The sequence below is a fragment of the Solanum verrucosum genome, unplaced genomic scaffold (assembly GCF_900185275.1).
Source record: "Solanum verrucosum unplaced genomic scaffold, falcon-dt-bn FXZP01000257.1, whole genome shotgun sequence".
NCBI lineage: Eukaryota > Viridiplantae > Streptophyta > Magnoliopsida > Solanales > Solanaceae > Solanum > Solanum verrucosum.
This window is the reverse complement of record NW_026020539.1, coordinates 598,376-626,171: the sequence shown is the minus strand read 5'-3', so window position 1 is coordinate 626,171 and position 27,796 is coordinate 598,376. Positions and strand designations below refer to the sequence as shown.

Sequence of the window (27,796 nt, the reverse complement as noted above, 5' to 3'; positions counted from 1 at the left end):
CTAATCTTAAACCTAAAGAGTCGAATGAAAAAAAAACATCTAAAAAGACCAACCACCAACAAAACTGACTGCAAGTTTAAAGTGATTTACTACATAGTATTCCAAGGATTCTTCTGGTTTGAAATTACATTGTTGAGTTGAGGAGGTGTCAAGATTGAAGATTGTAAATTTGTTGGAGTTTTTATGTAGCCCTGCCAGCAGAGTCTTTCATAATTGACCGACCGGTGAAAGGATAGCTAAAGAAATCCTCAGAAAACTAGTACAAAAACATGTAAGTTGTGTTACTGTTGAGAATATGTCTCATGATATTGTAGAAATAAAACAGTTAGCTACTTTTAGGGTTTTTAAATTATTTTATTAGAGTCCTATGTGACTTGAATTTAGGAGTTAGTTCTTTTATTTGTAATTTGAATTTTATTGATAAGTTAGTATCATATTTTTCTATTTTTAGTTAGAAATTATATCTATAAATGTATATCTCTGAATTATTAATAAAATAATTCCCTTTGACAATACTGCGGTATTTTTTTTCTCAAAGTCTTTTTATGTTATTTTCTTAATTTTTTTAAAAAACCAACAATTGGTATCTATAGCTTTCTTCTTGAGGGACTTGTGAGTAGAAAAATGGATTCCGAAAATAGATTTTCACGAATGGCTCCTCCTATTTTTGATGGTGAGAATTATCAACTATGAGCTGTGAGAATGAAAACATACTTGGAGGGTCTTGATCTTTGGGAAGCCGTGGAAGAGGATTATGAAATTAATCTGCTGCCAAATAATCCCACCGTGCCCCAAATCAAGAGTCACAAGGAAAAGAAAACTATTAAGTCGAAGGCAAAAGCAACTTTTTTTGTTGCTGTTTCGACAATTGTTTTCACGAAAATCATGACTCTCACATCACCAAAAGAAATTTGGAATTATCTGAAGAAAGAATATGCTGGGGATGAAAGAATACGAGGAATGAAAGTATTAAATTTAATGAGGGAATTCGAATTGCAGAGAATGAAAGAGTCAGAAATAGTAAAGAAATACTTTGACATATTGCTTGGTATTGTCAACAAGGTAAGATTACTAGGCACTGAATTTAAAGATACAAGAATTGTTGAAAAAGTTTTTGTTATAGTGCCCGGAAAATATGAAGCATGTATAAACTACCTTGGAAAACACACAATGTTTGTCCAAAATTACCTTGGCAGAATTGTTAAATTCTTTGCAAGTTTAGGAACAAATGAGACTTATGAGGCAACATGACATGGTTGAAGGAGCATTAGTAGCCAGCCACAAAACTCAAAGCAGGGGTAATTTTTTGAAAAATTGTCCACCTTGTCAACACTGTGGACAAAATGGGCATCCTCCATATAAATGTTGGAAAAGACCAAATGCACAGTGCAAGATCTGCAAGCAACTTGGTCATGAAGCTGTGATTTGCAAAAACAAATTTCAAAAAGTTGAAACAATTGCCCAAGTCACTAGTGAAGAAGAAGAAGAAGAAGAAGAAGAAGACCACTTATTTGTGGCAACTTATTTTTCAACCAAAAAATCTGATTTTTGAATGATTGATAGTGGTTATACAAACCACATAACATATGATAAAAATCTTCTTAAAGAGTTCATTCTATGAAAAATAAGAAAATCAGAATTGGGAATGGTGACGGTATTCCTGCAAAAGAAAAATAGTTTGTTGCAATTAAAACAAATTTAGGTACAAAAATAATTTCAGATGTTCTTTATGTGCCTAATAGTGATAAGAATTTGCTTAGTGTTGGTCAATTAATAGAAAAAATATTAAATTATTATTTGGAGACAAATATTGTCGAATCTTTGATTCTACTAAGCAATAGATTTTACAATTTAAAATGAGAGGTAAAAGCTTTTCATTTAATCCAATAGAAGATGCACACAAGCCTTGCAAAACAAAAGATGGATTGACATATTTGTTCACAAGGTCAATTTCATATGAGACTACAATCTACGATTCCTGATCCAAAGAGGAGGTTGAGAATATGTCTCAAAATATTGCAGAAATAAAACAGTTACCTACTTTTAGGGTTTTTAAATTATTTTATTAGAATCCTATGTGACTTGAATTTAGGTGTTAGTTTTTTTATTTGTTATTTGAATTTTACTGATAAATTAGTAGCATATTCTTTATTTTTAGTTAAAAATTATATCTATAAATGTATGCCTCTAAATTATTAATAAAATAATTCCTTTCGACAAAATTGCAGTATTTTTTTTTTCAAAAAACCAACCGTTACCAATTTCCCACCGAGGCAAAGAAAATGAACCATCAGACCAATTTTAGCGAGAGTTGTAATCGTTCTTTTTGCTTGGAGTCCCCATTTCATTTTCAACATGCATCTCTCTCATGCTCTCATTTCTCAACTCAGTATAAAGGTCAGGATAGGAACATTTACCCAGAAAGTGAGACTACAATTTATTTGCCAACTTTTGGGCAATCTATTTCAAACTGACCCAGAACATGCTTAGACGACGATTCTTCGTCTGACAGAAATCATGGGGATTTTGGCTCTCATTTGGCCATGTCCTTGAATAATTCAACGAGGCAGGATCAGAGTGAGCTTCATACTCACCATTGCTTCTTCCCCTTTTTCTTTCTCTTGTTTCCACTTCCACTACCGTTGCCTGTACTACTAGTACTCTTGGAGGTACTTCCAGCTGGTGTAGATGGGCTCTGTGGCGCGCTGCCATCAAAATCATCAAACATACCAGCTTGTACAGCATTCTGTAGCCACTCGACAAATTCTTCCTCGGTCATGCTCTCTTCCATATTTGGCATTGGCATCCCACCTTTTTGTCCTGAGCTACTTCTCTTCCCATTGTTGTTCTTCAAGGTTACACTAGTATTTACATGGAAGCTTGGTTTGTGACTGCTGACCGGACATCTCATTCCCTGCACAACCAGCATAATGCTCAATTCTTCAAGCACATAATCTAGATACAGAGGTACATCCGCTCAGTTAAATTAGGTCATTTCGATGATTAACCAACCTTAAAAGATCTAGAGGCACTCTTCCATTTTAGAACTACAAAGTAAGGGGGCATACAGGGTGTGTTTTAAACAATTTTTTTTAATTGTTCAAGCAAACTTAAGAAGAGACAAAATTACAAGTTGTTTGGGCTTAAGAATTGTCACAAGACACTGGCAGAAGTTTGGTCAAATCAGGGATGGAATTTGAGTTTTAGAAGGCCCCTAAATGATTGGGAGATCCAAAGACTAGTAGATTTCTTTGGAATCCTTGAACAATTCAAAGGAACCTCTACCTCCCAAGATGGATTGTTTTGGAATCATAACTGCAACGGAAATTATAGTGTGAAGGAAGCTTACAAAAAGTTCAACTCTTTCACCCATCAGGTTACTGGTTGGCCATGGAAACTTATCTGGAAAGTTAAAATACCTCCTAAAGTGTCCTGCTTCACTTGGCAACTAGCAAAGTAGGCTGTTTTGACTCAGGAGAACCTCATGAAAAGGGATTATCCAACTGAGTCCTAGGTGTTTCCTGTGTGGAGAAGAGGCTCAAACAGTCAATCACCTCTTTCTTCACTGTAGGATCACTAATATTTTGTGGAGCATTTTCATCAATTCGAAGGGCCTACTTTGGGTGATGCCAAGAAATATTGTCCAGGCCCTGAAGATATGGAGTAGCTTTGCCTACATTTCTGGTCATAAAGAAAGATGGAAGATCATCCCCACCTGTATCTGGTGGTCTGTGTGGAAAGAGAGGAAACTCAGATGCTTCCAGAACAAAAGTAACAGCATCCAGAAGATGAAGATGAATTGCTTGGTTTTATTTCATTTTTGGTGTAAACAGGAGTATATGGAAGATCTAGAATCAGTAATGAATGCTTTAGGCACCTTGTAATTTTTGTTATTTAGGATTGAAGATCTTCCTGATACTCTCCTTTTATTTGTAATTAGTAAACCTCAGCTTTGATTTTTTGGAATATAATACTAGACTGTTGCCTTCTCAAAAAAAAAGAATTGTCACAACATACCAAAGTGAAGCCACCAAGATCTTCCTTGACATGTCAGTTAACAAACTTGCCAATGATTTCTCAAACTAGTAGTGGAAAAATAGAAGCAAACAGGGGATCCATATTTTTGGAAAAGACCCATTCTATGATTCTACAGTGCTAATTATTCCTGTATAGGAGCATTTTCTGTCCACTCAGAAAAATCCTCATCCATGGGAGTTGATCTTTCCTAAATATGGAGAAAAGAACAGTATAGTACCCATGGAAGATAAAATTGAAGTTGGTCCAAGCTTAACAAGTAACTATGATGGCAGTAGAATCAGTCAGACAGACCCCCCTTCCCTCCCCCAAAAATAAGAGACATACAGTAAAACCTATATGTGGGACCATGAAATAGAGATATTAGTTCCGACACAGCAAAATTCATTTGAGGATGAAATCTCAGTGAATTTAAATGAATCCACTTGTGAAAATGTCATTCGTGAACTTGAGATCATGATTAATGATCTCGGTTGCCGCAATAAAATGGACGTTAATAACCTGTTGGATGGGTGAAAATGATACATGTTCATAGGTCCAGAGCTTAGAAGAAATTGTGGATACCATTGAAAAAAATAATGCTGATGATAAAGTAGAAGATGATACATTACCTTTGGAACAAGTTACGGTCAAGAAACACTTATTACAATTAGAACTCTTCACAGTGGTGCAGTTCAAAAAGACAACACTAAAACTTTTGGATGCAATAAAAAAAGTAAGAGATGAGTTTCAACAAGATTTAAATTTTAACAAAAAAATAGAACACAATACAATCATGTTTCACTAAACTGTCTTAAGATATATTTGTACTTTTAACGAATTATTAATTTATAATATTCATGGGACCATATATTTATATAGGGGTCTTCAGAAAGAATATTATCTTATCGAAATGAGTGATTTTTTCCATTGGCCCAAGTCGGGACCGGAGAAAAATATTATCTTAGAGATGTTATTAATTAATCGAGTATTAATTTAGTGAGGTTTTACCATAAATGATTATTCAATTGGGATATGTGAGCCCAACCACACAATTAACTTTAGTTCTCCTATGAGATTTGCAGAAAGCTAGTGAAGTCCACACCTTACCGTGATGATAAAAAGCAAAAAAAATCAATGATGACTACAGTAATGCACTTTGAAGTGCTACCAATAAGTTCTTCTCAATTCCCAGACCAATTCAATTCCACATCCAAGGAACATCGAAAACTTTTAAATGATGAGAAGAAAAAATCTACCTGACAGATATACCATTCAGTTGCGTTATAGATCCTGCTATCAGCACAAACATAGGCAACAGGATTATCTACCTGCGCAGATTGGTGGAGATCAGTAGGGTAACATATACACAAGGATGACAGATAGAGGAAAGAACTAAAGAGAACAAAATATTTAAAGAAGAGATTCATCATGAAAGATGTCTCCTCAAAAGCTTTTTTCTTTCTTGCTTTTTGATCAAATTAGTTGATACCTTCAGTAGCATTCCGAAAAAGAATGGATGTGAAGGCTGTTCAACCCATCCATCTCCATCTTTTGCTGGATGAAAATCTTTACATTCCTATGAATGGAAGAGAAAAAGATAAATGTCCTTGCAAGAACCTAAGCTGAAGAGGAGGAAGACAACCTATGTATGCTAAAGTGAACCGAATTCAAGAATTTATAACATGCTTATACTGTGACTGGAGGGCAAACCTGGCACCATCTTGCTTTGGACTTAGTTTTCTTAGTGACAATCCAGACATGAAAGTTGCCACACTTTTTGCAAGTAATTCGTCGAGCTTCTCCAAGAGGATCCTCGCCCGCAGCTTCTGTCTGAGTGAAACCAGAGGTGAAGAATCCATAGCCTCTACCCTAAATTATTTGAGATAAGGGTTAAGCATGACCCAGAGTCAAGTAAAAGTATAATCAAGCATTACAATCCCACTATCAGGAGTACTTTCCAAAACTATTTCCTAATACAAGATGATACTTTTCTAAAATACAACTTGGGACCTAAAATAGAAAGTTGACATAAAACTGCACTGAAAGGAAGACATTTACTGATGGAGCTCATTCATATACATTCGAGCCCAGCTGGCAAAGAGGCAAAAGAGTAAAGACTTAAGACTGCATAAGAAAACTCATTATTACTTAAAGTTGCTCCTGTTAAGATACGTTTCTCCAGATGGGTTCTTCAGCAAAAGGTGAGACTAAGCCCTCTTTTTCGAAAGAAAACGAAGCACTAAAGCCTTAGATATTTCAAAAAACATGAGATTTGTCAAGGACTTGACCATTCTCATATTTCAGTTAGATATCATTCAAAGTTCGTTTCTCCTATAGAAAAGGAAATTACTTTGACGCAAAGGAAATAGCACAAATTGAAACAAAAAATCTTTTTGTTGATCTCACTGTGTATCTGGCTTATACATAAAATGAAAAAATCTGACTTCCGATGTGTTAGAATATGAATAGGTTTATACAATCCTATTAGAATAGGAATAGGTTTATACAACCCTATAAGAATAGGAATAGGTTTATACAATCCTATTAGAATAGGAATAGGAATAGAAATAGAAATAGGAATACTAAATAGTATCCTACTTGGTAAAGGATTGTATTCTAGGGTCTATAAATAGGGTCTCAATGTAATAATGTAAACACAACAATTCAATAATATTCTTTTCCTATATTTCTCACATGGTATCAGAGCCTCTACGAACTTGGTAGAGAATTAAAGAGCTTCCGCTGCCGGCGGGTGGCACCCATATATGCTGCCCATCTGGCCAATGATTATGTTAGCAAAAGTTGGCTCACCATGCATCATTCTAGTGACTATTTTCTTATATCTAATTTGTGTAGCACCGTGCCATCATTCCGGTGACTGTTTTTTCATATTTAATTTGTATAGCACCGTGCCATCATTCTGGTGACTACTTTTTCATATCTAGTTTGTGTAGCACTGTGTCATCATTCCAGTGACTCCTTTTTCATATATAATTTGTGTAGCACCGTGCCATCCTTCCGGTGACTACCTTTTTTTGCATATCTGATTTGCGTAGCACCGTGCATCTCTCCGGACTACTTTTCATATTTAATTTGTGTAGTACCGTGGATTTTTCCGAACTATTTCTCATATCTGAGTAGCATAGCATCATGTGTCTTTTCAGTGACTTCTCAGATTTGATTTGCATAGTTCCATTCGTCTTTCCGGTGACTCCTTAAATCTGATTTGCATAGGGTTGTGCCATCATTCCAGCCCTACCCGTATAACTTTTCTTTTTCAGTAGGGTCGTGCCATCATTCCGACCCTACCCATATCATTTTTCTTTTTCAGTAGGGTCGTGCCATCATTCCGACCCTACCCATATTATTTCTCTTTTTCAATGGGATCGTTCCATCAATTCGAACTATCCTTATATAATTTCTATTTTCTAGTTGGGTCGTGACATCATTCCGACCCTACCCATATAATTTTATTTCTTAGATTGTGACCACTTTTACCCCTCAAATCTAATACTCCGGCATATGAGCATGTTTCGGGCAGTTTTTCGGTGACTTGTTTAATATCGACTGTCTATTGATTCCAACATGAACCATGCACTTTATACTAGATTTTGAGCACTTACAATGTTCGCTGCATTGTGAAGAAGTCTATATGGAGCAACCACCTAATTTTGTTGCTCAGGGGGAGTTTAGTAGCCTTGGATGTTGATTACGTAAGTCACTCTATGGTCTGAAACAGTCTTTGCAAGCTTGGTTTGGGAAGTTCCAACACTGTAATTTTATCACTCTGTGTTTTATCGGCATTATGCATCAAATTCAGTATTTCATGAGAAGATCAAGCACATTGAAATTTATTGTCAATTTTGTGAAGTCGAGTGATCAACTCGCAGATGTCTTCACCAAGCCCCTCATCGGTCCTCATGTTAATTACATTTGTAACAAACTAAGTACATGAATTGTATGCACTAGCTTGAGGGGGAGTGTTAGAATATGAATAGGTTTATACAATCCTATTAGAATAGGAATAGGTTTATACAATCCTATAAGAATAGGAATAGGTTTATACAATCCTATTAGAATAGGAATAGGAATAGAAATAGAAATAGGAATACTAAATAGTATCCTACTTGGTAAAGGATTGTATTCTAGGGTCTATAAATAGGGTCTCAATGTAATACTGTAAACACAACAATTCAATAATATTCTTTTCCTATATTTCTCACACGATGAACTACTTAAATGACTCAATTATATTAATTCCAACCTTTTGAGAAGGACTTTGGAACCGACGAAGGTAATTTACCAGCTCTTCCCTCCTCAATTCATCATCATATGCTTTTCGTTTTAAAGAATCAAGTAAAACCTGAAACAATCCAATTCTTATCAAGTGCAGGATGAATACTAGATACAAAACTCAAATCAAAGGGCAAAACTTGTACCTCATAGGCGTTTTGAAGTTTCTTAAAAGCTTCAGCAGCCTTTTCATTACCCATATTTTTGTCAGGATGGACCAGCATTGCCTAATAGGAGATATTATTTAGCTGATTAGTAATTTCACTTCGATAGCAGGGCATTTCTAATGAAAGAATTATCAGACTTCAAAAAGCATGATGTCCAGAAATATCAGAGACGGATATTTTAGAGTGAAAATTTCAGGAGGGTATAAACAATCACCTTTTTCCTATATTCTCTCTTGAGAACTGAAGCATCTATATTCTGAAATCGCATTAGGCCCAGTGCTGAATAGTGATCTGTACTGTTTAACAATCTGAGAACTTCATCTTCGGAAGTCATCTCAGCATCAGATCCACTAGTTGAAGGGATGCCAGTGTCACAATCAACAGGATGAACATACCCATCATCAGCAGATGGAGGCACTGATCCACTCGAACAGAAGCTAGGTTCACCTTGTACTCCAGTTGTTTGATCAGGAAAGGTGTGGGCCCTTCTTTGCTCATTTACATTGTTTCTTAAGAAGAATATGAGAACATCACTCGAAATAAATGACAAATTCAATACGAAGATTAAACCTATCCATCCAACATATGTCCATGCACAATATACAGAATACAAAGTTATGACAAACACTGCAAGCCGTTCATGTTTCAACCTGTAAAGAGCTCCTACATTTAAAGAAAACCAACACTTGGTGGATAAAACTAAAAAGTAAAAAGAAATCCTCAACACTAAGGGTGGCAAACAAGCGGGTCGAGTCGGATATGGATTGATCAAAAATGAATCAAGTGAAAATGAATAAAATATTTGACCCGACCCATATTTGATATGGATAAAAATGGGTAAACCCTCTTCTCAAAAAAAAAAAAATGGGTAAACCCAATGGATCATAAGTACTCCTAAATTACAAGATTTTTTCCTTTCTCTCTCTCCTTTTAGGGTGTGTTTGGTTATGAAGGAAATATTTCCATGTTTCCCTAGAAAATATTTTCCTGATTTAAGGGAAGTTTTGAATTTTTTTTCCTTAATGTATGGATGGAAGTCATTTTTCTGAAATTAGAGGAATGTAAGTCCATTTTTAAAAAAATTCCAAAGCATTTAAATAAACCAACATGAGGAAATTGGAAAATATTTTTCTTCATAACAAACACACCCTTAATAAGTGTACTTTTTAGAGGTTCCTACATTCTTACATACTTTAAGGGGAGTGCAATTGGTGAATATCCATTTTCTTATCCATATTTTATAAAGGATAATATGGGTTATCTATATTTGATCCACTTTTAAATAATTGGAAAACCAACCCATTTAAAATGAGTTGGGTCGAGTGGATAACCATAAATATTACCCATTTTGCCACCCCTACTCAACACTAAACTTGAAAACAATCACCTCCACTCAAGACCAGAAGAACTGCTGCCCAAAATCTTCCATAGAACCACAAGTAACTGATACTCACTGCAGCAACTCCTAGAACTGCGATGATGAACCCAGTAAGAAGTCCAATAACAGCAACTACTGCCTGAATTAAATATGAATTCATTACAGCAAGATATTGAAATGTTTCATAGAAATTATGCAGTTTAAGGAAAGGAATCTAATCAAGAATTAGAAAGAAAACACAAAGACAGAGCGTGACCACAGGAACTCCACAAAATCAATATACTAATTGAGCAAAGTTAAAGTCTAAGACACTGCTGAAGAAGTAGTCGGTCCCCAGAAAGAAAGAAAATATTTCACTTAAAAACTGTTGTGACCACCTTCAGTAATTCAATTATCAACTGAAGGAAATGGAACAAAGAATACAGAATCAAAATCAGTAAAAGACAACTAATAGAACCCTAAAGCATGAAATGGCCAAAGTCAAAAGTGGATACAATGATTAATGTCCAATTTTTTTTAACAAATTCACACACTTTTTATAAATCACTTAATTCAGTGACTTCAATAATAAGAAAAAACCAGAGCTCCTCAAAACTATTTCTGGTTCAGCAGGAAATCATTCATTAGTCAACCCAAAGTTGATAAGCAATTTGGGTTAGATATTTATGCTTATTAACACCTTTTATCAGGGGTAGACAATGTTGCTATCCACACAAGAACAGAAGCTAGACACTTACCAAAATCAATAGAAACTTGAATTTAGCGGCTGCAATCAAAGAAAGAACACCACACCATATGACTGAGAGAATTGATGTCATCCCCATACACAGAAAGGACTCAATTCCTCTAAGGGCACAATCCAACCAAACCATTGTTAATAAAAGCATTATATTTCCAAAATGCATGATCCACCTAACCACTATAGGGTATGCTTGCTGAACCTTTTCTTGAACATACCCAATCGCAACTAATAAATTGCTCTTTAAAGGGTCAAGCAAAGGTTTCCACCTCTCTAACCACTGAATTGATACCTTTGGGACAGACAGAGCCAATGCCATCAAGTTCCTAAAAACAACCATCATAGACACTTTAAAATTTTCTAATGTATTGTCTCCATCCAGTCCTGTTCCTAAGTGACCAAAACATCCCTTTGAATTATCTGAGTGCTTACTAGTGTGTGGAGATGTATCAATTCCTTTTCCTGATTCAGAATCCACCCCTCTACTTTTACAACTTTGGAAAATTCCTGCATCAGTGCCTTCAGGCCCTGTTTCCTCTGGAATCGACAATGTATCAGTACCTTCCTTTTCCTTTTTCAGTGATCTTCTAGATTTGTTCTTGCTTTTCTTCTTGCCTTCACTTTCATGTTTATTGTTTAAGCTCTCTGTTATAGATATGCCAGAAAGGTTACCATTAAAAGGTTCTTCAGCATTTTTGCCTTCTGCCTCAGTCAGATTACTGTTTTCATTCTCATTTAGCAATCCAGATCCAGAATCTGAAACTCCTTTTCTGTACTTCTGTCGATTTCCTTTGCGAGCCATTGACTATATATGGTATCAAAAAACTCTAGCAACAAGCCAGTTCAACTCATCTCCAGTGTCCTCAACATATATCAAAAGTCCTGTGTTGCAAGCAATACAAAAGTAAGCAAATTTACAGGAAATTTCAAGCATCAACAAAAGCTTTAAGGTGCCACCACTTAGATAACCAAACAATGAACACACATACAGGCATATCTCATTCCTAATGCATGCAACTCAGTCAAATTACCTTTCTTCACAATTGGCAGCTGTGACTGTAAAGGAAACAACATTCTCCTCATGCTTATTCCCCCAACTACAGATAATAATGGACACTTCGGCTTAATAATGTGGCTATCTTCCAGTTCTAGGCAGATAAAAAGGAAGTTTTTTAGAGTATCGTTCATTCACGCGTACTCAATCAGAAACCTATCGTTCATTATTAACCTTCTTTCTTTGCAATATACTGTCATCTTCCCCGAGATTTTCCTTGATCTAGTCATGTGATCAGTAAAACACTGTCTGCTCACTGCTCTCAATTAATATCAATTTCCTTTAAGCAGGAAATACATAAACTAATCTAATGGAAGGGTAATACAAGGAATTAATAATATCATGCATCCAACATCACCAGTTTGAATGGGTTTCTGTACATCTTCTACTTGAAACAACAAATACAAGAGAAATTATTGGTTATCCTTTAAAATCATATTGAACTTTAAACACACGGAATCTTGTCATTCTATATTTTTTGAAAATGGTAACGATGTATTATATCACAAAAGTCTTGTCATTCTATATTAAATTCTGAGGAAGGTAATCTTTTAGAATTTACAAAATAAGGCCAATCTTTGGGGTAGTCCAATCAGGTCTACAAAGCAGGATGGAGGAACCGAATTTAAAAGAGAGAATAACTTAAGCATAAGAATTTGGTGATATATCAATGTGAATTGTGCAGTAGAACATTTGCAAGGCCACCTGAGGCTTGCTTCCTAAAATCAGAAAATGAACTGGCCACAATTTTGAGTCTAGTTTTGTGTCTAAGGAAGAAAAGAAAATTTGTGGCAGTTCCTATCTTAATAACAAAAAGAAAAAAGCAAATACCGCAATATCTACTTTGGTTTACATCTTTGAATATCATGTACCAGGGAAATCATTTGAGGAATGATAAACTCTTAGAAGTGAACTAAGCAACTATAAATGCAAGGAAATTCTACCAGTAATTAAAGATGCTCCAAAAGAAAAGATTTTTAAAGTAAACCAATGAAAAAAATCATTCCATATGAATATATATCAAATGCCCAGATGCTTTCTAGCATGTAATCCATCAAAAACTGCTTAGACTATAGTACATCATTTTTATCCAAATTAACTCTTCTAAAAGCAGCAGCATCAACAGGCAAAACTACAACTAAACTATGAAATTAATATCAAAATGCGGGATACACGATGACCAAACCAATTAAGGAAATTTATCACAATAACTAATACATACCTCTTTTCCAGTGAACATATGGAACAACAAAGAAAGTGAATACTCCCTAACGTACTCAAAATTATTCTACACCAACTTTCTACTATAGTAGAAGCATAGGTAGCAGCACTTGGTATCAACATGGCTGTCTTTTGTCATTAAAAATTAAGTGAAGGGTAATTTTAACTTTTCACTATAACTTATATGTACGTGTCTTTCTCCCAGCATTTGAAAAGCCACATAATGTGCCAATTTCCTATTTTTCTTCTCCAAATCTAAAATCTTCCATAACTTACTCTCTGTTCTCTCCAAAAATGGCATCAGAGACATAGAAGAGACCACCGACCGCCGAGTTTCGTGCTTTCTTACCGCTTTCCACAAAATCATTGTTTTAGAGAACCATCAATTGAGTAGGGAAGTGTCTTATGTGCAACTTTTTACAAGGTATTGTTTAGTTCTATTTTCCTTTCCTTATATACCTGGTTTTTGTTGTTTCTGGTTCTAATATATTGGTGGGTCGTTGCATTTAAGTTACTTATAGTTGTATGTGTGTAGTTTTTCTCCATTCACTCTGTAACTCTTAATTTTATGAGAAGTAAAAATTAATTATATCTTCCTATTAATTTGATTTGTAAAAATGGATTAATTTTTCTTGTGAAGCTTGATTTTGAAAATAAGCTCTTAAGTACTCACTATTGTTGTCTTCAGATTGAGCTACTCAGGTTGTCGTTTCACCTTTCTGATAGTTGTTCTTGCAAATTATAGACAAGCATTTTGATGATCCAATTTATTTGTTATATATACATTAACTATTGTACTGCTTCCAATGCTACTATGTATGTGCCTTATTTCAGGTCCTTCCGGAGGAAACTGAAATTCTGCGAAAGTAAGTTATAGGCCTAAAATTGAGTTGGTTAGTTTTTGCGCTAGATATCTATGTTAATTTCCAATTCACTAAATTACCCATGGGTTTTTGGTACTTGATGGTACTAATTCGTCTACTCAAAAGCACCAACTCCTTTAGCATATATTTTCTACTAACTTAATGTTTGTATCTGTTGTGTAATTAGATAGCAAATATGTTTCCCACAATTTCATAGATTACTTATTCCTGATTTATTCTTATACCTGATTAAGATACATAGAATGTATCAAAATTTTCATTAATCTTATGATCGTAAATATGTTAGGTGGAAAGTTAATGTACCTAAATGTCTTTAATCTTATGAACGTGTTTGATGTTTCATTAGAAAGGAATATTTTGAAATCTGTCAATTCACTAGCCTTTTGATCAATAATGCGCAAGAACGCAAAAAGAAAAAAAACTAGCTCTTTGATTCTTTGTATTAATGGGTCATAGATTGCATAAGTAGTGCAACATGAATTACCCTGTTGGTTGAAAGTACTATATCATCCTATTTTAGATCAATAAAGCGTAATATTTCATTGGTCTAAGCACCATGACGCCGAAAATAATTAGGATTCAACGAAGCGATGAAATCTTAAAGTTCTGTTTTTTCAAGTGTCATTAGAGGAATATTCTTTCAATCTCACAAAATCTATCAAGGTTTTTTCCAGGTATATGATCGATCAAGCATTTGGGGAGGAGGAAGAGATATTTCCCAACCACTATTAAGATCGATTAATAGTTATGAAAGTTAATCTATCATTACATCAGGTTAATTTCACTTTTAACCTGAAAAGGATGTTATTTTAGATTGTCAGTTGTTATTTCTGTTCATCTACACCATTTCATTTGTTTGGCCACTACATTGTCTTCTAAGGATGGAGATGTCTTTTTGGATGAAATGATGCCAAACTACTGCCTGCATGTACACAATGGAGTGCCAAAATTGTCTAGACAAAAGTGTTCACATTTTTTAGCATAAAATTTATTGAGCCCTTTTGGATATATATCTGCTTTGGGTTCTCATAGTACACTTGAGGCTTTTCATGGGATGATATTTATATCCTCATGTGGTAAAGGAGATTCTTTTCCTAACGGTAGGTAATGCTTGTGAGATCCTCTATAGAAATTATAAATCTTGTGCTTGGTGTATTGTGATTTGTACTGACTACGACGCTAATGCAATAAAATGGTTGTAGTGTTGTTTCTATTGCTTATGTGTACTTTTTTCATCATTTGATTCTTGTACATTGAAAATGAGACTCAATTTTTTTCCGGCAAATATGAGGTTGTGAGGGGTAAAGGCATTTTTCGGGTACAGATCGAAGATAATATGGTTCCTGACTTTTCTGTTTGGCCCTCTTATCAGTTTAGATCATTCAATCTAGTGATTTATGTATGTCAATAAATAGTAAGAGTTCCATGCAATATATTTGGAGTAGTGTTGAGGCCTTTAGATATTCTTACATCTTAAATCAACATATGCAGTGTATTCTTAGGAGAGGTTATTTATTTTTGCCAGCAGATATTTAGATATTTTTGTTTGTAAATGTGTATTTTCTTTACTCTCGTCATTTATTCCTCTCATTTGTTTTGCCAAAAGATTTGGCTATTAATTTTGGCCCCTGCACTATCTTTTTGAAGTGTCAAATTGAAGAGAGCTTCAATGCTTTAAAAAGGTACACGACACTGCCGGCCAAACATTTCTCCCACTTCAACATGAAGTCTCCAACATATGTGTTGTCAGTCACGACGTCACAAAATTACAACGGTAATTAAGAAAATCAAGATGACTACCACCAACATAGTGACAGACTGTGTTACTATTTCACCTTTTGTGACACCGGTTTCTGTGACGGTGCAAGGGCTATAGCTCAGTTGGTGTGTACATATATTGGCAGTCTTTTACTATGACACAATCTTCAAATACTACTTTATGCTGATTTTTCAGTTGACGCCTTACAAGTATTTCTACCTTTTGTAGCATCATATATGTTGGGCCCATGCACGCACGGGCAACTTCTATCTAGTAATAATAAAAAATGGCTGTATTGAAGATATAGATCATAATAACCAGAACACATTGACCCGTAAAGCATATTAAGACTGACTCGAACAAATAGCTTCAAAAGATTAAGAAATGCCAAGGTTCAAATGGACTGATTAACAGTAAACAAATGACAGCTAAATAGCAAAGGCTTACTGAAAACTAACAGGGGCAAATTTAATATCAACAAAGCTTTATCATCACTTAAAAACAATAGATAAACTGAGAAATGCTCCCAGGCACAGTTTTCAAGGTAATCACCTAGGGTCCCTTACGGACTCCTAGTTCCTCTTCATCACTTTAAAACCTACAGAATCAACAGTTAAGTGGAGGAACTCAGGAAAAAAACTTAATAAAATACATCCGGAGTCCTCAAACAGAGAATACAACACACTGAAATATAACAAGCCACTGATCAACAAAGAAAAAGAAGTGAGATATAATATTACCTTTTCCTGGGCCGAGACGAAGTTGAGAGATACTAAAATCTAGACTCCAAACCTCTGGAATGGAACTTATAGGAATGAACTAGGGCTTGAAAAAAGGATAAGGATCGGGGAAATTGAAATTTGAAATTCATATGCTGGCAAGATTCGAACAAATCCTCAACGAATTCTCAGAGAAATCAAAAGGAAGGCCGTCTCACCTGGCCTTGTTCCGGTGTCGTGCTGGCTGGGTCGCGAAGAAGAAGAAGATAGAGGGTCGGTCCAGTCGTTTGTACGTTGTGTGTGTATGTATGGCTTCTCGGAATTGTATTCTTGTCTGTATTGGGGTTTGTTGCATTTTTGGGCCAATAAAATTGGGAGGAATAGCCTCATTTAGTACTGGGTTGGGAGTCAATATGAGGTTATATTTGCAATTACGAAATGGCCATTTGGATTTTAATTATAGTCAACTCAATCTAAAAATGTAGTTTTATTTAGTAAATTCGTCTAAAAATTGAATAAGACAAATTGATACTAATTAATTAACGAGCCTTTTAATCTTAATAAAATAAAATAATTAGCTTAAATACAAACTATTAACTCAAAATATAAATTATAATTAAACTAAACTAATTAACAAAAATAACTTTTTGTGATATGATTTTTGAATATTTATAAAGGTAGTAAATACATTATTTGAAAATGACAAAATAACTTGAAAATAGTTTTAATTTTATAAATACTAATTATTTCAAAGTTTGAAATTGAAGAAATTCGATAGTTTATCCATATTGCGGAGGGCTTGAGCATCAACAAAGTAAAACTAACATATATTCATCTAATCAAAATTTTGAAATGGTTTTTAAAGTTGATCAACATGAATTTTACTTCATATATTCTGTTTGGCAACATTTTTGTAACGACCCGAGAGCACCCCTAGTCGTTACCGGCGTATTCGACCTCTCGGAGGTCTTATACAAGCCCTTAGCATTCGTCATAGCATTTATCATAGAAAAATAGCGGAAAATTTTAAACTTTTTCATAATATAACACAAGACATAAAAGTCACCTCATTAAACCTTTAATACAAAAATTGGAGTACTACGTCTCAAGGTAGCCATCACAGCCCTTACAATACAAAAGAAACTACTATCTAGTACATAGAACTTAAGGAAACTCTTTAACATAAAGGTCCTTGAATCTTTAAGGACACACCCGAACTTGGGAATAGTAAGCCAAGCTCATCACTTCTAGGAAAGGCCCTTTAGCCATCACCACCTACACTTGGTGTAAAAAGATAAAGAAGAATGGTGTTAGTACAAGAATGCACTAAGTATGATAACCATGCAAAACATGCTTTTAAAAGGACATTTAGTTGGAAACTATGCATCATGTCTTTTTAGAGAAACTTCAAGAACATTTAGTACATAGGCACAATATAAACCACATACATCATCATACACACGGAAACCATTCATAATAGCACATAGAGCCACTTATCACATTTTAGGCACATTCAATGCATACAATGCATTACCTTCCTCTTTATCTTAACTCCTTTCCTCAAGCAACCCTTAGGGAATACTTGGTGCAATGTATCACCTTAAGGTTACCAAGGTGAACTTACATATAACCTTCATCAATCCAACCACATATATTCATAGAGTCATAAGCACACCATACTTTGAGGAATACTTGTCCTAAATTGATTAAAGAGCAAGCACAAACATTGCACAGTACTATACCTAAGCAACACTTGGTTTAGATCATGTTGCCTAATTGAATCCTAAAGAGTAAAGACCAAAGGACAACAATAGAACACTGATATAGGAGATTATCAAATTAAAAAAATTCACTACTTAAATTGATCAAGTCAACAAATTATAAAATATAAATTAAATAAATGTTATATTTGAGACTGATCTAAAATTTGGAACTTTAAAGGACTATATAAAATCGGTACGAAATATAAACAACAAGACGATTAGATATTTATATGATGTCTCAAAACAAGATGCCTTTTTTTTTTAAAAAAAAAAAAAAAAACTAGCTTTTACATACCAAAAAGAACCCCATCCACCCAAACACACCAGAAAAAAAAAAACAAGAAATCCATAGCTAGAGGAAAAATCCAATATTCTTCAATCGAACCCCTACTTCATAAATTAATTTACTCAACACATGTTTATGTTGTCTTTCGAATCTTTAGATGAAAAAAATACTTTCCTTCTTCACTTTTGCTTGTTATATTTAGATTTAGCATTGACATAATTTTATATATAATATTTATTATTAGGTCTTGAAAAATAATTTGGAGAGTAAGTAATTGATGCTTGAGTAAAGCATATTTATTTTTAAATTATATTTTTTGATATGTTAAAAGTGATAGGTAAAAAATAAAAATCTATTTTTCAAATAGTGGACAAGTAAAAGTGAATAGATGGAGTAATTAATATTAATTTTTCTAGAGATATTACATAATTACCCCTGAAATTTGTACCTTATCTTCAAAAAAAATATTTTAATTTTATCTGAATATTTCATGATTGTTATTGTAAGGTGATGCTATATATGTGTACGATTATTTGTCGTTCAAATCTCATGTTATTATAAATAAACTAGATGTGGTTGTCCGTGCGCGCACGTGCCCAATATTTTTTAGGTAATAATTGTCACAAATATTTATAGGACAACAATTAGTAAAAGGTTGGTAATATCTTTTTAAGTAGAGTTCAATAATGGATTAGTTAAGGATTACCGATAAATTCCATGTTTTCTTGTAGTGATATTTGATTAAAGAAGCGTGATTTACTGATATGATCATGCTAAATGCTGACACTTCTAGTATTTAATCAAACCTATCTACCTAATTAATTATTTCAATAAAATGAAATAGTTTATAATTTATCTTGAACATTAACAATTTCGTTTACCAAAAAAAATAAATTAAAGACTGACCATAATAATATTATTATGATGATTAATTTTCAAAACTAAAAGAGTGACTATGATACTATTATAGTATTTAAATCTAGTTTGTAAAATGAAAATTCAATTAAGTCAAAATGAAATAGTTTTTAACTTATCTTCAAGTTTTACAATTTTCCTTTTACAAAAGAAAAATAAAAAATTGTCCGTAATAATATTTTTATAATAATTATTTTCAAAAATAAAAGAGTGTCTATATTAGTATTATAGTATTTAAATCTAGTTCTAAGATGTAAATTCAATTCAGTCAAAATGAAATAGTTTTATAACTTATCTTCAAGATTTATAATTTTTTTTACAGAATAATAAATAAAAGACTGCTCGTAATAATATTGTTATGAATAATTAATTTTAAAATTTATTTTTGATATCTAAATTAAAGTCTAATTATTTAATAACATTAATAGTATAATTTTGGTACAATACTAGTTAGCATCAGCTAGAAAGACAAAAGAAAAAAAAATATAATAAATGTTATATAAAGGGATAAGGGTCTAAAAAATACCCAATTTTAGCCGAAATTGTTGTTACGATACCAAACTTTAATGAGGACCTATTACCCCCAGACTATTTATTACAGTATTTTAAACATATATATTTGCCCACGTGGACATAAAAATTAATGCAAAATTATAAATAGTAATGTGTCCACGTGGACACATATATACCTTTAAAATACACTATTAAATAGTTCATGGGATAAAGAATACACTATTAAATAGTTCAGGGGTAATAGGTCCTCCATAATGTTTGGTATCATAACAGCAATTTCGGCCAAAGTTGGGGTATTTTTCAGACCCTTATCCCTTATATAAATTATTTATCCCACTAATAATTATTAAAAAATTCTATATAATATTTCCTGGCCACTTTTACTAAATTGTGTTAGAAATTTATTGAAAAGGGCAAAATAATTCTCTAAATAGAAAAATAATTAATTTTTTAGATTTTATTTTTGGATTCATCATTTAACTATAATTGTATTCTTTTAGCCGGTCAAACTACACATTAGTGCGTCCATATCTACTTGCAAGTGTGAGTCTCATTGGCCTATAAATTCTTCTCACAATCTGTAGAATTAACGTGCACCATTCAAGTCATTGAGGTAAATTCTATCCCTATTTTAAAAGAAATTCTTAGAGCATTTTTTTAAACTGACTATTTTTTATGTGAATAATTCAAAGTCTTCCTTCTCATATAGGATAAGTCAAATACATTAGCTAAATTTCTTTTTAGAAAAAGTCTCAAATTTGGCTTGATTTTGAATATTTATGTGTTTGACATTGATTTCTCTTTTTCTTCTTAGAATGTCAACTTCTAACACTAGATTGTTCCAATGCCATATATGTAACCGAATCATTTTCACTTTTTATGAATTTATGATTCATGTTCGATCTCACCCAATTCAATTACGACCATAAGTTCACATATCAGAAGGTTCAAACAGACCGAATTTAATACCATTGTCAATACTTTCACTACCAACGCAAAATGCAAGATTTCTAAGAAATGATAGACACGTGTCACAAGAACCAACATCATACCATCGCTGGTTACAACCACAACTGCACATAGCAGAAGGTTCAAATAGATCGAGTTCAACATCACAGTCAAGACTTGCATTACTAGAACAAAATGCATGAATTCTAAGAAATGAGAGACAAGTGTCATGAGAACCATCATCATATCATCGTCGTCCAATTAGAACTAACATTAGTGTCTGGCGCGTGCATATAAATCGTGGAGCACAAACGTTGATGTCAACAAGAAGTAATCAAGTCAGGTTTCAAATTCGATCGATAGAAATTTAACTTAAATTTAACTTAAAGCTTTGAAGTCAAGAGTATCCATGCCTGAAGGTTGTAGTTTTTTCTTTCCTATGTTTTTCTATATTATACCTGGTGGCAATTATTTGAATAATTTTTAGATAGTCCAGTTTTTCATTTTAGTTTTACTTTCTTTTCAGAATGTTATTCACTTTGCAATAGAAAACTTCATCTTTCTTACAATTTTAGAAACTGGTATTTTCATTTTCATTTGTTTGTCTTACTTTCCCTTTTAGTCTATTAAAAAAGAATGTTTAATTTCTTTTTCGGCTGTTGGCATGATGGAAAACTAAATAATTGTATATATTAATGTAATTATATAGTGCTATAAATTAGTATTATCATATTGATTTGTTGTAGAATCGAAGGGATAAATATTGTGAAAGAATAGCTGATTTGGAGGGATATCAAAGCAGATTTAGAGGGATTGAATAGTAGATTTGTAGAGATAGAATAGATGATCTTTAGGGATAGGAATGACGGATCTTTAGGGATGTGTTATAATTATGCTCTCTATATAATGAAAAGACTCTCACTTTGAGAGGCATTCAACAGAAAATTGACATGGTATTAGAGTCTTCTTTTGGCTGTCTTGTTTCATAGAGTCATCTGTGGCTCCTTCAAATTTTTTTGAAAATCTTGGTTTTTGTTGACTTTACCTCGACAATCAGTCCTACCACTTAGGACTTTTGTTCTTGGTCATTCTAGTTGCTTTCTTGAGTCTTTGTAGTTTTCATAGCTATCCAAAAGCATGAATTAACATCACTTTGAATCCTTCAGTGTTTGTTTCACTGGAAAAAAATATTCTTCTTGGGAGTTTCAGTTTCAGTTATTTGTCACCGGCAAAGAATTATGGGGCCATATAGATGGAATCAATCCTGCTTGTACTGATAAAACAAAGCTACGTGAATGGAAGATTAACGATGCTCAGGTGATGACATGGATTCCAAGATCAATTGACCCTCTTATTGTTCTTAATCTCAGGCCGTACAAGACATATAAGGCCATGTGTGATTACTTACAAAAGGTTTACAACCAAGATAGTAGAACAAGACGCTTTCAGTTAGAGTCGAAATTGCTAATTACTCTCAAGGAGGTCTTTCTATTCAGGATTATTTTTATGGATTTCAAAACTTATGGGTTGAATTTACAGATCTTGTCTATACCAAAATACCTACCGAATCTCTATTTATGATTCAGGCAGTTCATGAGCAAAGCAAGAGAGACCAATTTTGATGAAATTGCGCTCCGACTTTGAGAGTGTTCACTCTAACTTGATGAATCGTGACCTGTCTCCCTCTTTGGATGTTTGTTTTAGGGAAGTACTCCGTGAAGAGAAATGCCTTGTCACACAAAATGCTTTCATGAAAGAAAATGATGTCACTGTTGCATTTGCTACTCAAGGTAAAGGAAATGGTAGGGATATGACTAGAACTTGATGCTACAATTGCAAGGAATATGATCATATTGTTAGCAATTGTAGCAAGAAGTTTTGTAATTATTGAAAACAACAAGGACACATTATCAAAGAGTGTCCCACGAGCCCTAAAACTCGTAGGGTCAATGTTTTTCAAGTTCGGATAAATGGTTCCACTATTGATAACTCATTTTCAGGACAAGTTCTTACTCCTGAAATGGTACAACAAATGATCGTGTCAACCTTTTCAACATTGGGATTACAAGGTAATGATGCTACATCTAATTTTTGGATTGTTGACTCAGGTGCTTCCAATTATATGACCAACTCAACGAGTATCCTAAAAAATATTCGTATGTATCAAGGTCCATTATAAATGCAGATTGCCACAGGTAGTAATTTACCCATTATCAAGGTTGGGGACATTACTCCAACTTTCAAGAATGTTTTTGTTTCACCAAAGCTCTCAACTAGTCTTATTTCGGTTGGACAATTGATAGATAATAATTGTAATGTGAATTTTTCTCGTAATGGTTGTCCTGTGCAGGATCAGGTGTTGAGGACGATAATCGTGAAAGGACCTAAAGCTGGACGATTGTTTCCTATACAATTTTCCATTCCTCCTGTTGTATCTTTTTTTTTTGTACTTCTACTGCTAGTAAGACTGAGGTTTGACATAAGCGTATAAGACATCCAAATTTTGTCGTGTTGTCTCATATATCATATTCCAATTTATTGAGAAATAAAAATCAATTTTCAGCTGCTTCCATTGATTGTACTACTTGTAAATTATGCAAAAGTAAAATTCTTCCTTTTCCTAATTTTGGTAATCGTGCTACAAAGTATTTTGATGTCATTCATAGTGATGTTTGGGGCATTTTGCCAATTATTTCTCTTACTCATTTCAAATACTTTGTGACATTCATAGATGATTATAGTCGGTTTACGTGGGTGTATTTTCTTTGATCGAAATCTGAGGTATTTTCCATGTTCAAGACATTTTTGGCTTACATTGAGACTCAATTTTCTACGTGCATCAAATTATTAAGATCTAATTCTGGTGGATAATATATGTCTTATAAATTCAAAAATTCTAGCTTGACAAAGGAATTGTCTCACAACGCTCTTGCCCATATACACCACAACAAAATGGAGTTGCTGAACATAAAAAGCACTATCTTTTAGATGTCACTCGTACTTTATTGATTGAGTCCTCTGTACCATCTAAATACTGGGTGGAAACTTTGTCTAATGTTGTCTATTTAATTGATAGATTGCCATCTAAAGTGCTAAATCTTGAGTCTCCATATTTTCGTTTTTATCACCAAAATCCTAACTATAGTGATTATCATACATTTGGTTGTGTTTGTTTTGTGCATTTGCCTCTTTCGTAGCGCAATAAATTTTCTGTACAGTCTACTAAATGTGCTTTTATGGGTTATAGTACTTCACAAAAAGGTTTTATTTGCTATGATCCATGTTCTCACAAATTTCATTTTTCTAGAAATGTTGTTTTCTTTGTGAATCAGTATTACTTTTGTACTATTGTAAATTCATCTTCTACTTCTCCTCTTCTTCCTACTTTTGAGGATTTATCATCTTATTTTAAGAGGTTCAAGCTGGATTTGTGTATGAACGACGTCGGCCAACTTTATCCCATCTCGACACTGATCCACCGCCTGAAATTGTACCACAACTAGAATGTGAGAATTCTTCAAGATCTGGTCCTCTTAAGCCTACTCGACGATCTACTAGAGTATCTTGTACTCCCAATTGGTATGGATTTTCCTCTATTTTATCCAACATTTTTGTTCCAACTTGGTACTCACAAGCTTTTAAGCATGAATGTTGGCATAATGCAATGGAGGAAGAACTTTTGACTCTTAAAGAAAATGACACAAGACATTGTTTCATGTCCTTCAAATGTCCACCTTATTGGATGTAAATGGGTTTATTCAATCAAACTTCATTCTGATGGAACTGTTGATCGGTACAAAGTTCGATTGGTTGTTCTTGGTAATAGACAAGAGTATGGGCTGGACTATGAGGAGGCTTTTACACCCGTAACAAAAATGACTACGGTGTGAACTATTATTGCCATTGCTGCTTCACAAAAATGGTCTCTTTATCAAATGAATGTCAAAAATTCTTTTCTCCATGGTGATCTTAAAGAAGATATTTATATGAAACCTCCACCTGGTTTTTTCTCATCATCTACATCAGATGTATGCAAGTTGAAGTGGTCTTTGTATGGATTAAAACAAGATCCAAGAACTTGGTTTGATAAGTTTCCGTCTACTTTGCTAGAATTTTCTTTTGAGCAGAGAAAATATGTCTCATCTTTATTTATTCGGAAAACATCTACTGGTTCTATTCTTCTTTTGGTGTATGTAGATGATATTTTTATCACAGGAACCGATTCTTCACTAATCACTAGCCTCCAACAGCAACTTAAAGATTCTTTTCATATGAAATATCTTGGTACTCTTACATATTTCTTGGGTTTGGAAGTTCATAATGATGCTTCAAGTGTGTTTCTAAACTAACACAAATATACTCATGATCTGATTTCTTTGGTTGGTCTTCAAGATTCCTCCTCCGTAGATACTCCATTGGAATTGAATGTGAAGTATCGTCTTGAGGAATGTGATCTTCTTCCTGATCCAACTTTATTTCGACAATTAGTTGGGAGTCTAAATTACCTTACTATTACTCAACCTGGTATTTATTTTGCAGTTCAATACGTTAGTCAATTTATGCAAGCTCCCTGTTATCTCCACTTGGTGGCTGTTCATCACATCATTCGGTATCTTCTAGGAACCTCTACTCGTGGATTGTTCTTTCGAAGTGATTCTCCTATTCATCTTAAAGTTTTTAGTGATTCTGATTGGGCGGGATGTCCTGTTACTCGTTGTTCAGTCACTGGTTGGTGCATATTTCTTGGAGAGTCATTGATAGCTTGAAAGAGTAAAAAGCAAGATCGTTTGTCAAAATCTTTAACATATGCTAAATATCGATCCATGTATACTGCTTGCTCCGAGGTTGTATGGATTCGTGGATTACTTGTTGAGATTTGATTTCCTCAATCTCATTATACTCTTCTCCACGCTGACAATACACATGCTATTCAAATTGCTACTAATCCATTTTTTCATGAGAGGGCCATAAACATCGAAGTAGATTGTCATTATATATGAGAAGTTGTTGATAAAGGAGTCTTACTCTTCCACATGTGTCCGATGATCTTCAAATAACTGATGCATTTACAAAGTCCATGGCACGACAACGCCATCAGTTTCTAGTAGGGAAATTCATGCTTCTTGATCCACCAACATCAATTTGAAGGGGGATCTTCGCATGTTGGACAACTAAATAATTTTATATATTAATGTAATTATATAGTGCTATAAATTAGTATTATCATATAGATTTGTTGTAGAATCAGAGGAATAAATATTGTGATAGAATAGCTTATTTTGAGGGATATCAAAGCAGCTTTAGAGGGGTTGAACATCAGATTTGTAGAGATAGAATAGGTGATCTTTAGGGATAGGAATGACAGAACTTTATGGATGTGTAATCTTTATTCTCTCTATATAATGGAAAGACTCTCTCACTTTGAGAGGCATTCAGCAGAAAATTGACATTGACAACATTTTAATTCTAGTTTTTTCACATATCACCTTTAACAACACAAAATAAAAGGGCATTTTGATTATTTTTTTTACATATCATTAGTTTATGATCACAAGATATAAAAGTATTCTTTAATTTTTTGAACTCCATGAAAAATTTAAACATAACAAATAAATTGAAATTGATATCATCCCAAATTCATACAATAATGCATGAATAAACAAAACATAGTACATGTAGTATTTGTACTTGATACTTATCATTAGTTACTTTTGATTTTGGACCTTAAATTTTCCCATGAAGTAAATGTTGGTAACTAAGTTAAAATTTAATTATTATTCCTTCCTTTCCTGCAACATATCAATTGAAGTCCTCGATAAAATTTAAGATGGAGAAAGTGGTGACGCTCTTTAATTGCATATGCTAGTTTGATCTTTGATCATCTAGCTATCTTCTAAGCCGCTAACTAAATTTTTTGTGATCTTCTCTATCTAATGAGTAGGGAGTCCACTTTAAAATCGTTCACCCTACACCAACCCACCCACCCACCCCGAGTATGTTTAAAATAAAGATTACTATGGCCCTAAAAATATAAAAAGTTTTTTCCTCATATGGCTCGAGATAAATGATTGATTTGAGGTCTTATCTCTATATGAAATTCCATCTTAGAAAGACAATTGAATCTATAATATAAAATGATAAAAAAATTCAAAACTACTCATTTTCAGGATCATAATTTAATTTTCCAGAGGTATTACTACCTTGGGAAACCTTCCCCTTAAGAAAATTAAGCTAATATCACGTGAATCGATAGTCCACATATCAATAAAATTGATAAAAATAAATACTGCTATGTTTTAAAAAAATTTAAAAAAATTATTTATCACAAACATTGCTTTTTTTTTCCTTTTTAAAAGAAAATTATTGATTCCGTCTCTGGTGACTTAAGATGATGTAGTATTTAAGATAATGTGCAAGAATTTAATTTTTATTTATTGTTGATAAAAAATAAAAAAATTACCAAAATTGATAAGATAGGACAAAAACTATACGGGTGCGATGCCGTCGAGAGATGAAAACACGCTCTGGTGAACTAATTATTGTATATCACTGATCTTCCCCCTTTCCTAATTAGGTTGAGGCTATTATTTGAGAAAGTGGTTCCAAAAATTCTCAAATAAATTACCAGTAAATACTTGCAATTAAATGAAGGTAAAAACTTACAGATATGAGAGTTGAAACCATACACAAAGTAGAAAAAGATTTGTATCTAGATTTTGTTTTGAATTTGAGAAAAATAATGTTACCAAAGAAGAAAAAGAAGGTTAGATAGAGAGACAAAAAGATCATTGTTGCGTTGGCATTGATATTTAATCCAAAGGACACGTAGCATAAGAAAGTATTGGTGAAAGACTAAAATATCCTCAATTTGAATTTTATTGATAGAATTGTGAGTAGGAAAAGTGGTATCAACATGGCTGTTCTAAAGAAAAAGAAATGAGAGGTAAAGTTACCTTTTCCTGGGCAGCGACGAAGTTGAGAGCCTCGAAAGAGACTAAAATCTAGACTCCAAACTTCTGGAATGGAATTTATAGGAGTGAATTAGGGCTTGAAAACAAGATAACGATCATGGAAATTGAAATTTGAAATTCATATGCTGGCTAGATTCGAACAAATCCTCAACGAATTCTTAGAGAGATC

At 33.5% G+C, this 27,796-nt stretch overlaps 3 protein-coding genes across 3 annotated transcripts; 2 read left to right on the top strand and 1 right to left on the bottom strand.

The window, feature by feature from the left end:
• Nucleotides 1–702: 702 nt before the first annotated feature.
• Nucleotides 703–1,552, top strand: LOC125809975 (uncharacterized). The gene is made up of 2 exons (XM_049489501.1): nt 703–1,062; nt 1,223–1,552. The coding sequence occupies exons 1-2, from the start codon at nt 703–705 to the stop codon at nt 1,550–1,552; spliced, it is 690 nt and encodes a 229-aa protein (XP_049345458.1).
• Nucleotides 1,553–2,551: 999 nt separating this feature from the next.
• Nucleotides 2,552–11,476, bottom strand: LOC125809937 (uncharacterized). Its single transcript, XM_049489468.1, has 9 exons — nt 10,593–11,476; nt 9,865–9,994; nt 8,692–9,140; nt 8,457–8,537; nt 8,282–8,380; nt 5,728–5,886; nt 5,507–5,593; nt 5,274–5,345; nt 2,552–2,914 (listed from the first exon to the last, which is right to left on the bottom strand). The coding sequence occupies exons 1-9, from the start codon at nt 11,394–11,396 to the stop codon at nt 2,591–2,593; spliced, it is 2,205 nt and encodes a 734-aa protein (XP_049345425.1). The 5' UTR covers nt 11,397–11,476; the 3' UTR covers nt 2,552–2,590.
• Nucleotides 11,477–24,351: 12,875 nt separating this feature from the next.
• LOC125809974 (uncharacterized mitochondrial protein AtMg00810-like) lies at nt 24,352–25,422 on the top strand. The gene is made up of 3 exons (XM_049489500.1): nt 24,352–24,522; nt 24,784–24,940; nt 25,049–25,422. Exons 1-3 carry the CDS (start codon nt 24,352–24,354, stop codon nt 25,420–25,422), a joined length of 702 nt encoding a protein of 233 aa, XP_049345457.1.
• Nucleotides 25,423–27,796: the final 2,374 nt, after the last annotated feature.